General features: G+C 39.6%; 1 protein-coding gene and 1 long non-coding RNA gene across 4 annotated transcripts in view; one reads left to right on the top strand and one right to left on the bottom strand.

The window, feature by feature from the left end:
- Positions 1-11,641, bottom strand: part of LOC117947955 — a 16,055-nt gene extending 4,414 nt beyond the window's left edge. Inside the window, exons 1-2 of the long non-coding RNA XR_004657370.1 lie at positions 11,429-11,641; positions 1,452-1,453 (exon numbers count right to left, since the gene is read on the bottom strand). This is a non-coding gene — a long non-coding RNA (uncharacterized LOC117947955). The remainder of the gene's footprint in view (positions 1-1,451; positions 1,454-11,428) is intronic.
- The window catches only part of LOC117947954 (paired box protein Pax-7-like), a 91,933-nt gene that overhangs the window by 26,881 nt on the left and 51,731 nt on the right, over positions 1-13,321 (top strand). For all 3 annotated transcript variants that reach the window (XR_004657369.1, XM_034877328.1, XM_034877327.1), the window contains exon 5: positions 5,683-5,882. Coding sequence is in view for 2 of the 3 variants with exons in the window: in XM_034877328.1 (XP_034733219.1) it covers positions 5,683-5,882 (200 nt within the window). In the remaining variant the exon portion in view is untranslated. The remainder of the gene's footprint in view (positions 1-5,682; positions 5,883-13,321) is intronic.

Here is a 13,321-nt window from a genome sequence, read left to right as displayed (position 1 = left end):
CCCCCTTGCCCCTGTAGATCCACCCCCTGCAACCCATCAAGGGCCGTCGGATCCAGAATCCCCCCCACCAGTTTTTGGCTCAACAAAGTTGGGGGGCAGTTGGCCCCCCCTTGCCCCCCTGTAGATCCGCCCCTGCAACCCATAAAGGGCTATTGGACCCAAAACTCCCCCTGCCCCCCAAACTAAAGATTAGTGACTAACTAACAAAAATAAAGCCACGAAAAGTAGACTACCAGACCTACATCCTAAAACCAAACCTAAAAATAAGTGCTTACATGGTTGCATTGGTATATTTAGTGTAATTTCATGCTATTTTTGATTGAATAGTTTGCAGACATGGGTGGCATTGTATGGTTTTACTTTTAAATGTGGTGGTTTCTGTTTCCAAAGGCCTTCACTGCTTTATGTGCAAAAATTAACAAAAGTACTCACACCCAGACTATACATAGGGGCAGAACAGAAGAACACGTATAAGACATGGCTTTATAGCCTCACAGTGAGATATAGGCAGATATGTATAAAGTACTAGAGACCCAGACTTGAGTAAAAGTACAGGTGCTCTATCAAAAAAGTGACTGGAGTAGAAGTTTTAAGTTGAAAGTACTAAAGTACCTAAGTATTGCAAGTAGTTTTTTTTAAAATGTACTACCCAAGCACTGAAAGTAAAGTAAAAAATGTGAAATTGTAAAGTGTTATGTACAAAGATGGGAAGTAACAAAGTACAAATACTTTGTTACTGTACTGTAGTAGATTTTTCAAATATTTTTACTTTACTTTACTATTTAATTTTGTGGCGACTTTTTACTTCTACTCCTTACATTTTAACACAAATATCGGAACTTTCTGCTCCTTACATTTTACAAAATTGACTAGTTACTTAAGTTTAGTACAAGAGGTTATCATGTCGGAGAATAGTGCGCCACACGGAGAAAAAAACGAGAGAAAAGAAAAAGAGACTAGCTGTAAGAAAATCAGTTAGTCTTTGTAGAAATTGTGTGTGTGTCTCTTTGAGAACTGTAAGTCGTATAACTCATGTTATCAGTTCACTTAAGCCTGTTATCAGTCTATAGTTCTTGCACATTTAAAGTAGATTAGCTAGTGGTTTTGGTGTGTTCTTCACCTGTTAGCTAAATTGCACGTTGATTTTAATGAAGCATCAACAGTTTCACCAGCTTTATTCGCATGCGTTATTTTTTTGTAACCGAACTTCAGATACTGTAATTTAATTGACAAGTGGATGAAAACTTAGCTAGAGAGAATTTGTCTCCGTCTGTGTTTTAACAGACACACCTGGGGCGAAGTTGGAAACCAGTATCAGTTTTAAGACAGTCCTAATCTAGTCCTCAACTTTCACAACATTTCACTGGAGTTATCGTTATCATTGTTTAGGTCATCAATACCATATTCAATCTAAATGGATGGGAATATATCTACTGTACGTTGCATTTGACGACTAAGACAACTCAACAGATTTTGGCATTCTGCAATAATTCACAGCAAATAATTGCGGCTTGATGGCGCTAACGTTAGCACAAGCAATAACACTTTTTAACATGTCATCTCTGGGTACTAGATAAGACTTTTGGCACCACACTACTGCACTAATGCAACCTGCACATTTGGTTTATTTACATTTACATGTAGCATACATTTTAAAATTTTAGCATATTATTTAAGCAGTTGCACATTTTTGTTTCCTCATCCTGTACATATTCAAATATTTGTTCTTTTTACTTTATTCATATTATTATTTCATGTATATTGGATGTATGTATCTATCTAGTAGCATAGATGGCGCAAACGTTAGCACATAATAGTGGTATGGAGGGTGACATGATTGAAAATGAAGAAAACTGAAATCCGGCAGACAAGCAGCAAGACATTTCCATTGTTTTGAAGAAAAATTTAGATTGTGCAATAAGTAGTAGTAGTGGCTTTTTTATTGTTCCCATGGGGAAATTAGGTTGGAGCAGAAATTGCACAGCAACAAAACAAAACAGAACAACAATGAAGACAGGAGATGGGACTTTATTAGGATGCATAGTATCCTGATCCATGAAATAACTGGCCCTCAATAATAAAAACTACCTGCCCCTATGGCAATTTAACGTAGGGGTGTCTATGCTCGTGACCCATGAAGCATCATAAGGCAGACCTGCTTGTTTTTTGGGGGGATTGGGTGTAAAGATTTACAAAGAATACTTTTAGGGTGTTTCCTCTCTAACTGGGATGTTTTGGGACTGATTGGTGGGATTATTGTGGACAAAGTACAAATGGAGATACACTGGTAAGAGCCAATGAGGTTTAAACATGTTTGTATCAGCTGATTTAAACAGCTCCCGAGAACAGTTACCTTCATTTAATAGTGTATGTGACGTTTTCTGCTGTGTCTGGAGCTTAGGGCTCTCCGAGACGATTGTGATTGGTTTAAAGAAATCCCAGAATGTTTAAGTGGTGTAGTCAGACATTACCCCACAGCACTGTGGAGATACAGCTGGACATGCAAGACTAGTTTCACCTGAACGGGGATGTCATGCCGGAGTAGGCTGCCTCATTTGAAATGGATATCTGCATGCTTCAGATAATCTTCCATGGCTCTTTCTGAACAGCGACATGGACACATTGTGTACGAGTTTAATCAGCTGCACAATAAATATTTGGGGACTATTTTCAGTGCATTTGTCTGGGCTGCCCTGAGGCCCATAGTGCAAGAATGGTGCTACACACATCACCAAGGTGGTCCAGAGAGATTAGCACCCCCTTATTCTACTCCAACTCTCAGCACTGTGCCCTAGGGGATGCTGGGATATGCAGGTTTTGATATAGAATTGTACTTACCAAGCACAAGATAATTGTTTTGTCATATAAATAACCACACAGTGCTGTTTGCAACATCATTTGTCCCTCATTCCTCTGACTGTCTCTCTCTGTGAACATTTCTAAACCACTGAACCAATTCATATAAATTCAATTTTTATTTATAGTATCAATTCATAACAAGAGTTATCTTGAGACACTTTACAGATAGAGTAGGTCTAGGTCCTTTTAGGATGAAACCTGGGACAGACCCAGGCTCTCGGTACGCGGTGTCTGGCGGGACGGTTGGGGTTGAAATAAAGAGTTAGGGTTAATGAAGCCAGATAACCAGAAGATATCCTCGATACTTTGAACTGGCTTTGTAGTACAGGCCCCTGGACACTTAGAGATGTGATACAAATGTGTGAGATGCTCTCAGAATCCACATGGTCCCGGGTCAGGGACTATTCATCTGTCTACACCCATTGTTGGCCTGGCCTGGAATCTGGCATTTTCAGGAGAAGTGATTGTGGTTTTGAGGAGATAACATCTCTCTTGGAATGGATGCATTGTTTCCCCATCTGTAATTGTGAGAAGTCTATCCTACTCTTCTATTGGTGCTCTACCATCTGTCATTTTGCAGATGTTGATGTCCCCTCATATTTGTTTATACACCACTCACTTACTCTTTCAAATATGTTTTGGAGAAACTGTAATTGGTGCCTGGATCATGTTCACTCAGACTGGAATTGCTCACTCAGACTGGAATTGCTCTGTCAATCATTGTTGACTCTGCCGCCTACCTCTTGTATGGGCTTTCAATGTGGCCTCTGGGACTATTCTCCTTGTTCCCTTTGTGATGTTTTTATAGCTTAAACTGCTTTGATTCCTTCGCCATCATATGGGCTTTCTTGTTTGTTGTTGTTCCAATTGTGTGCCACATGTTTGCATGTCTTAATCCCTTTTGCTTAGGCCTGCTGTAATTATATATGTAACATAATTTATATTGGAAAAATAAAATGTAACCACTGTATATGAGGATGCCAGTTGACAACTGGCTGGGGACTACAGCTGTAAGTTAGCCATAGGGGCTAAAGCTGCTCCCTAACTGTACAGTTAATTAAATGGGACTGTCCACAACCTTATAAATTAATAGACTACACTAAACTAGGCTCATCCGACATGAATTGCGACTTTCCTGTAAAGTGGACGAGAGCAGGCGGCAACTGCCGGGGCCGGTCGCAAAAAAACTTTTGAAATGATTGTATGGCTCACTCTAGGCCGTTTAGAAACTACTTGGCCGGGAAGAAGCAGACATCAGGAAACAGCAGTTTCTGATGCAGGGTTAAAGTTGGCTGCAGCACCCCGACCACAGCCAGAACAGAGATGCATAGGGTCTGCGACGTACGCTAATATTACTAGCTAGCTCCTGGCGAAGGAGCAGAGAGAACAGCAGCTCCAGTCTGGATGTGCTTGAGTTGTTGCAGCCGCTAATGAAAGTCCAAAGCATGTGTGCACTCTTTTCTTTGCAAACTCCATTTCTAGTCTAAGGTACAACAACCTGTTGCGCCTAACGTTAGCATCCCATTGCTAAGAACTAACTTGTGCTTCTTGACTGGCCATTCAGCCTGCCCAACATATTGTTTTACTGGCCCCAGGCCATCGCTTGTGTCGAACCCTGCTTCAGTCTGAACAGGAAGTGATAGAAGCACTCCCATAGTCTTAGCGACGATTCCGATTTAATAAAATGGTATCAGTCACATATAATAGCTTGCACATAGTCTCCAGTTGTTTTTTTTATGACAGAGCAGCTGTCAAAACGCCCTGCAGTGCCCTGCTACGCCATGAACTACTACAACTACTATTTCTAGTAACTGTTCCATTATCTTTATTGTGACTAATATTGCCACTGTTCATCACACCCCCAACCGTCACTGTCAGACATCGCCTACCAAGAGCCTGGGTCTGTCTGAGGTTTCTCCCTGAACAGAGGTTTTCATCACCACTCAAGGTTTCTTCCTAAAAGGGAGTTTTCCTCGGCACTGTTGCACTAAATGCTTGCTCTTGGGGGAATTATTGGAACTGTTGGGTCACCAACATGCAATGGGCGGTGATTGCCGATGATCTGCCTGGTCTTTTCTCTAACGAGGATAACTTGTGTGTGTTGACAGGTTTGATGATTTTTAATAAATGCTGGACATATTAAATATTGACAAGTTGGCTCCATTTTGTGTTGAGTTGTTGTTCTGCTTATCTGTTGTTTCAAAATATAATGTTGTTTATAATCCAGTGGACAGAATGAGTTACATAAATATATATACACATATATATATATATAAATGCAAATTATTATATTGTACAATGTAAATGCAGTCATCTCATTTCATTTAAAAAAATCTAACGATTGCCAACTAAGCAGTTTTGAGCCAACAACAATGTGATTAATTACATAGTCTCACTTTTCAGCAGTAAATAGCAATATATATTAGCAATATTTGCAACATATAGACCTGCTACAGTAATTGGAAAGAGACAACGAAAGACAACTCTGTTCCCATTTGGAAAAACATACCTTGTAAAGAAAATACAGCTCATACATTCCCTAATTACAGAATGGCTTGAATAAAGCCTAATTTATTTTCTGTAAGTTTATTAACCATTCATAAGAATGGCAGTACACAACATGTACAGTTTGATCAATAATGTTTAGTATTACCAGTATTATAACATACAACCAGGAAAAATCAGTAAGCCAAACAGCATATTTTTACTACAAAGTATTTTAAATGAGGAGCCTTTTGATTTAGTCAGCGTATTGTGTTTTTATCTTTATAGAAGTAGCAGATATTGAGTATGAAACATGCTGACATGAATGTGTTTGTCCAGGCAGTCGGATGGATGAAGTGTCAGACGTGGAATCGGAGCCTGACCTCCCCCTGAAGAGGAAGCAGCGCAGGAGTCGCACCACGTTCACTGCAGAGCAGCTGGAGGAGCTGGAAAAGGCTTTTGAAAGAACCCACTACCCCGACATCTACACCAGGGAAGAACTGGCCCAGAGGACCAAACTCACAGAGGCCAGGGTCCAGGTAATACACATCCATCATTCCATCCATCCATCAGTCAATCCTACCATCCATTCATCCATCTTTTTATCCATCATCTTACCATCTATCCATCCATCTATTCATCGATCCATCCACCCACCCATCCATTCAATTCAATTTAATTTAGTATTATTTATAGTGTTAAATCATAACAAGTTATATCAAGACACTTTACAGAAAGCCTAGAGTTAGACCACACTCTATAATTTACAAAGACACTACAATTCCAATCTCTGTAACAGGATGGTGTGGTCAACGATGTCGAATGCAGCACTAAGATCTAGTAAAACAAGTACAGAGACAAGTCCTTTGTCTGCAGCAGTTAGAAGGTCATTAGTCATTTTCACCTGTGTCGTCTCTGTGCTATGATGCTTTCTAAATCCTCACTTAAAGTCTTCAAGTAAACTATTGCTATGTAGAAAATCACATAAATGATTAGGGACTACCTTCTCAAGGATCTTGGAGAGAAAGGGTAGATTAGAAATAGGTCTATAGTTGGCTAAGACCTCAGGAACCGTTACAAGTTGAGGGCAAAACGTGGTGAATTATATCTTGAATTGTTATAATTTTATCATTAAAGAAGCTCGTGAAGTTGTCACTACTCAGAGCTATAGGAATACATGGCTCAATGGAGCTGTGACTATCTGTCAGCCTGGCTACTGTTCTGAAAAGAAACCTTTGGTTGTCCTTATTTTCTTCTATTAGCAAACAGTGATAGTCTGATCTGGCATTTCTGAGGGCCTTCCCATAGCTTTTTAGACTCCTTTTAGTCTTGTTATTGTAAACTAGATTCTTCCACTTTGGTGGAACGCCATTTACTTTCAAGTTTTCACAAGGTTTATTTTAATTTGAAAGTTTGGGAGTTATACCAAGTGCTAGTTTCCTTTGCTTCATCATCTTCTTTTTGAGAGGAGCAACAAAGTCTAAAGTCCTCCGTAGCGAGGCCGTAGCACCGTGCACAAAATCATCAATTTGGGAGGGATTAACATAAGAGTCCATCCATCCTCCAACCCACTCACAATCCATCCATCCATTCATCTATTCATCTCTTCATCCATCCACCCATTCATCTAGTCATCCATCCAACCATCCATCAATCCATCCATCCATCCATCCAATAAGCATGCAGTTTTGTTAGAGATATTATGTGTTACTCAAAACAATCACTCAAACATATAATTCTAAAATTCAACAGCAACTTCTATTTTTAGAAACACTAAGAGACTGATCCTTGGCCTTGGTCTGGCAGATTACTTTGTCTCCCTCAGTTTGGCCCACAGATCCATTTAGACAACATTTCTAGCATGCATCCATGTATTTCCTGTGCCAAACTTTGTCTCATGCAGAGACCACTGTCAGTCCCAAGCAGGGCTCTGTGTCTGTCAGACGGTCTAAATGAGATACTGCCATACAGCAGAGCAATAACATATTGCACAGCCGGTATATAGAGAAGGTGGATTAAATAATGTGATTTTTTAGTTTATTAGTTATATTATTAATGTGCAGAACGTTTAAAACATGTTTTATTGCTAAACACATCTGAGCTATCACAGTCTGGGGTTTTATAAATAAATTAATATATCATTGATGTGAACAGGTGCAACATTTAAAGAGGTTACATCCCCAACATTAAATACAAAAGAGGAGGAACCATATGTGGTACTTCAGCAGGGATAATGTTAAAGGGAAAACCTGATCTACTGGAGAATACAAATTTCACATTTCCAGCATAAATTGATGCACAAATGGCAGAAATTAGTTCATAACCATTGACCAGAATGCAGGAAATTAAGTGCTAAAACCTTAAAATTTTCTAGGGTATGACCCAAGTTCCCCCACCTAATATGTGTCTCATGACTGTTGAAAAAATGCCTATTCCTTTGTGTTGCCAGGCCAGCTGTAATCTCATCAGGGATGTGAACTGGCAACATTTGGGACTCTTGTCCACTTATCTAACCTCTGGGCAACCAACCGCCCCAGGTGTCCACCTATTATTTCTACCAGCCCTCCTTAATATAGCAGGCTAAAACATCCAGAGTTTAACCATTTCAACCCCAGGTTTACTGTTGCTTGGCGAAACTGTCAGCTGCTCCAGGACTCTCTCTCGCCTTGGCTATTGTAAAAGTACTGTCACAAACAATATTGTAATCATCCAGATTTTTACTCCTAAATATCCAACATATCTGGAATTTTCGGGACAAACATCGATACCAACCCAGATCCTTGACCAGATATCTTCCTGATTATAGGGGAAGGCTGAATTTGGCATCAAACCGTCCGAAGCACCTGTAGTATGAGTACAGCTTAACCTCTAGGAGTAATGGCCAATATTTTCCAATGTAGCCAGCAGATATCAAGATAATGGATATGGAATTGAGAATAGTGGATTTTAGTGAAGTCTTTTCTTTAACAGATATCTGGATATGAATGCAGATACATGAAAAACAAAAAACGCTTCCAATGCAAAAATGTTGTCCAGTTGCCTACAGAATCTGCATTCTTTGCAAGCTGTTCTGTTAAACTCTTTGATTGAAAGCATTATTGCAAAAGATCCCACATTACTTAATAGACCAAGTTCCATATTTACCCACTGAGTTCAACTATTACTCACAGATACATACAGTATGATGCTAGAGACTCTGCCAGCTGTTCACATCCCAGCTAAGAACCCTGTCTTTGATCACCATTAGCTTTTGACAGCTCCCCAGTGTCCCGGTACTGCTGGAGAAAATATTGTAGAGCTGTAACAACAGCTGTTAGGTGTTCAGCAGTGGGGGCCACATTCCTCATGCATGTCTCACTCCCTGACATCTTGGCTGGAATATGTATTTCCCACCACTTTCAAGCCCACCACTCATTGTAAAATTCACAGCGCATGACTGAAGGGTCTGTCTCATGGGAGCTTTAATCCACAACTGCAACGTGGATCAATCAAGACCCAGGAAAAGCCCAGAGTGAGAAACCAGTAGGGCATAGAAACCAGTTGACTCTGTCACTTAGTTCTTATACCTGCAGACCGTGTCTTCGCACCTCTACTTGACACAGGTCATCTTACATCTAAATTACAGCTAAATAGCCTTGGGAGGGAACTTGTTTTGGTGGTTAAAAGTTGTTTTAGTTGTGCAAAAGAAAACTCAGATTGAACAGATAGTCTAACTAGCTGTCTGGATTTACCCTGCAGAAAGCTGAGGAGCAGTTAACCATAAATCCACTGTAGATTTTCGGCGGCAGTGGAACATCGTGGTTATAGACTACTATAACAATTAGCACTTTGAGATTTCATTTGAAATGTAAAGGGCATTATGAATAAAACATATTATTATTATTATTATTATTACTACTCCGTTTATGACATGTCGTTTTGGCTGTGCTTGCTAACATGATGTCATTGTGCTAACCGAGCAGCATTATCCTTTAAAGCAGAGTTACTTTAACACACTTAGCTAATGGTTCATTACAGAGTTCCCTGTTGATTTCTGTTTGCCGCTAAATGTTTCTGAAAAGGAATGTAAACAGAGCAACACTAATGCAGAAAATATTGATAATTGGCTGAATTTGAGCATTACATTTTGAAATTTGATTAATAATTTTAAAAAATTGGACAGTTAGTAGTAAAGGTAACGTTTTAATTAAGGTGACGACAAAATCAGTAAAAAGTAGAAAAGCAATATTTACACCTGCAGTGAATTGTTAAAAAGCTAAAAGGCTTAGAGGTGGTAGTAAGTCACACATTTTAGTCACAAGCAATTCTCAAGTCACTTTTAAATCAATTTAAAAAAGACTGGAAGTCTTGATTTATTTTCAATATTGCATACTGCAGGTAAATCACTTGGAGATTGTCTTTCTTATAAACTGTATGTCTCAGCAATTGATTTGAAACCTAGTCTAAAGGAATTACTGGAATTTTTGGGATCTTTGTAATCTGTAAAGTGTCTTGAGATTACTCTTTTTAGGGCCCAGCGGCGGAGGCACTATTTAAATTGAAGGAATTATTATTCCTTCTTTCTTCCGGCAAATTAATCGCCTTTTTGAGGGGCTTTAACATAATCAAAAAAACACCAAAATCAATCCTGGTAAAAGTATATGTATTTTAAGGGTTTTGGGAATAGGCACACAAATTATTATTTTTTTAACACTGTTCCTTTTAAGGATTTGGCTTATTCTGAGTCACTCAGTAAACTGAATTGGGTTGTGTGAGTCATTTGAATCGCTTTTTCCGTTTTTTTCTTGTTTATGGTATCAAATAATAACAAATGTTGTCTCAAGACACAGATAGAGTAGGTGTAGACCACACTCTATAATTTACAAAGCCCCAACAATTCTAGTAATTTCCCCAAGAGCAAGCAATTAGTGCAACAGTGGCGAGGAAAAACTTTCTTTTAGGAAGAAACCTCTGACAGACCCAGGCTTTTGGTAGGCAGTGTCTGACGGTGCCGGTTGGGGGTGTGACGCACAGTGGCAATGATAGTTACAATAAAGATGATCACTTGAGTCAGTATTGCTAAATCACCAAGGACACTCAGTCTTACTACGCACACCCACTCACCACCTCATGCAGCTGCTCATAGGAGAGCCATTTAGTCACGGAAAAGAAAGTATTTTGAGCCAGACTGTTTATTTATTGTCTTAACTCAGTGTTGCCTAAGCAATATAATAGGCTTTCAATGTGGAAATAGAAACAGGAACAGAAATGCACGCAATAAATACGTTGTTATTATTTTTATTTTTTATATCAACCATCTGCACGATGAATTTGCATTTTAACATATTACATTTATACAACAAAACCTACAGTAGGCCTAGCTAGGCTACATGCAGAAGACTGTATACTATTTCATAAGTGAAAGAATATTTAGTGCTAGGATGTCTACACAACTTTGTGAGTCAAAACGTTTGCCACTTTACTCAAACCACATTCCAAAACACCTGTTCATGTCTGTCTTCTTTAGTCTGTTGGCTATTTAGTTTTTTTTGCTGGCATACGTCACTTGCACATTTTGCTTTTGTTTGGAAATGGCAACATAAATACTAGCATGCAAGTTATGATTTACAAAGTTCATATAAAAAGAGCATGTGAAAGTACATATATGGGTGTGGTGTTGGACCAGGAAACCTCATATAAGACATGTGAGAGCAAAGTTGGCCAGGAGCGTTGAAGTTCTGGGAAAAATCAAGACACATTCTGGATCCCTCTGTCTGTTCACTCGTATTACTGGCTCTGACTTACAGTGTGGGGCACCTACAGCACATTACACTCATAACAAGCCATTTTGTGATCACACTAACTGTTTTAAAGGCACAGGCTTGGTAGCTTAGAGAGCTGGTACAATTGAACACCAAACAATCTGTGTAACATATTGCATGTTCTCAGACAGAGAGATTTAGTAAATAAAAAAAAAATCTAAAAACATGTCAGATGGTGCAATGAATGCAGCTCAGTGTCATCAACTTGCGTCATCCCTCTGCAAACGCTCTCATTTTCTGAACGTAACAGAAACTGTCAAAAAAATGTCAAATCATAACAGTACTTTATCTCAGGACACTTTACAGATAGAGTAGGTCTAGATGACACTCTATCATTTACAGAGAGCCAACAATCCCAACCCCCGAGAGCAAGCATTTGTTGCGAGAATAAACCTCCTTTAAACGGGCAGAACACTCAGACAGACCTAGACTCTAGGTGGGCGGCCATCTGCCGCTACAAGATGCGACACAGAGACACTGATACAGACATACAGAAATATGATAACAATAATAATTATAGCAGTTGGTATGATGAACAACTGCAATGTTTGCAGTACTGCTGCTGATATTCAAACAGGAGTTGACAGTGATCGACCTGGAGCCAGGCAGATTATGGTCAGGTTACTGGATGTTCAGGAGAAGGTGAACATTTTCCTCCTTTTCAAAGGAAAGACGGAGCGGAAGTCATATTTACATATATCCATGCTTCAATCTGAAAAAGTTCTTTGACTCTGTGAAGCAGAGACTTTGTGAGCTGAACCTACAGCATTCCATACTATATCCCTTCACACTGAAGGTGTTGGTGTACAGATAACAGCAGCTCTTCAGCTGTCACATCTCCTACAACTCTCTGTCTTAGGATCCTTTACTGAGCCACTCTCCAAAGTCATGTCTTTGGACTATTGAGTTGATCAAACTTCTTCTGCTTCTCTTGTAGTAGTACCTGAGGGCGTCAACACCGGTTCTAATTATTTCAGTCTACTCTACAGAAATAAGAGTCCAAATGATCTTCCACACTTGAAAGGCATGTTTCCAATTGCTCCAAATGAAAAAAATGAGGATTCCTGGAGAAAATGGGCAGGTGGAAAGCTGGAGGCAATACATAGATTCCTGCTTTGTGTATGTGTGTGTGTGTGTGTGTCTCTGTGCGTGTGCGTGTGTGTTTTAACTTATACAAGTGGTATATGGATAAAAATGCAGTTAACTGTGGTATCCTAATGTGGGTCAGTGTGTGGAGACAAATTCAGGCTCTGTGAGTGTGTTTTCTGCAAAGCGTCGGGCTGCTACCTGCCCTGAAAGTCTCTCTTTTTGTTCGCTTTAATTTAGAACTTGGAAATTAGTGCCTTGCTGAGTTGAAAAAGAAGACAGTTTAGCTTTTGGCAATACACTCCCTTGGTCCTTTCACATTCTGCCTTATTTGGCTCAGTGTACTTACAGTGTGCGTGTGTTTGTGTGTGTGTGTGTATGTGTGTGTTTGTATGTAGACGACAGAAGGCTACTTTACAGGGCTAAGGCACTTGAGTCCGGTCTTGGACTCGAGTCCGGACTCGAGACCGTTTTTCTATGGACTCGGACTTGTCTCGGACTCGGTCACTGGTCTTGCCAAATATGACTTTTGGTCTCGACCGAATCCAGCTGTCTTTATTATATTGATGATAATATTGGAGGGAAAGTGAAACATAGTTCACTTTCACCTTCGGAGATTCCTATATCTGCGTCCACGTTGTCAACATAAGACCTGTGGCGTTAGTTTGAGCGTTAGTTTGAGCCATTACATGAAAAGCTTTGCATCTACGAGATGGGTGGGTTTTTGTTGCGTTATAAAAAAGCTGGTCAAAACTGGTCACTTCATTTCTACACTACATCTGGAGTGAAGCTATGTTGTCATTTAGTTGCTCAAATGCTCAGTACTAGTAATACTGTAGTAGTATCAGTTCTAATGCTCAGTACTAGTACTACTGTAGCAGTATTGTCTATGTAGCTATTATGAGTTATCACCATGTGATATCAAGGGTAATGGCTATCCTCATAAATCCTGGGTGTTCTGACACTGTTTTTGCTTTTATATCAACAAATAACCCAAAGCTTCTAAACTTGTTCAACATGTCCTTAAGAGTGCCTACCCATGTGCAGTGATTCATTCTGAGGGAACTCAGTGAATCTGCTGCAGATGTGAC

Source organism: Etheostoma cragini, chromosome 7 (genome assembly GCF_013103735.1).
Source record: "Etheostoma cragini isolate CJK2018 chromosome 7, CSU_Ecrag_1.0, whole genome shotgun sequence".
Taxonomy (NCBI): domain Eukaryota; kingdom Metazoa; phylum Chordata; class Actinopteri; order Perciformes; family Percidae; genus Etheostoma; species Etheostoma cragini.
This window is presented reverse-complemented; position numbering and strand designations above follow the sequence as displayed.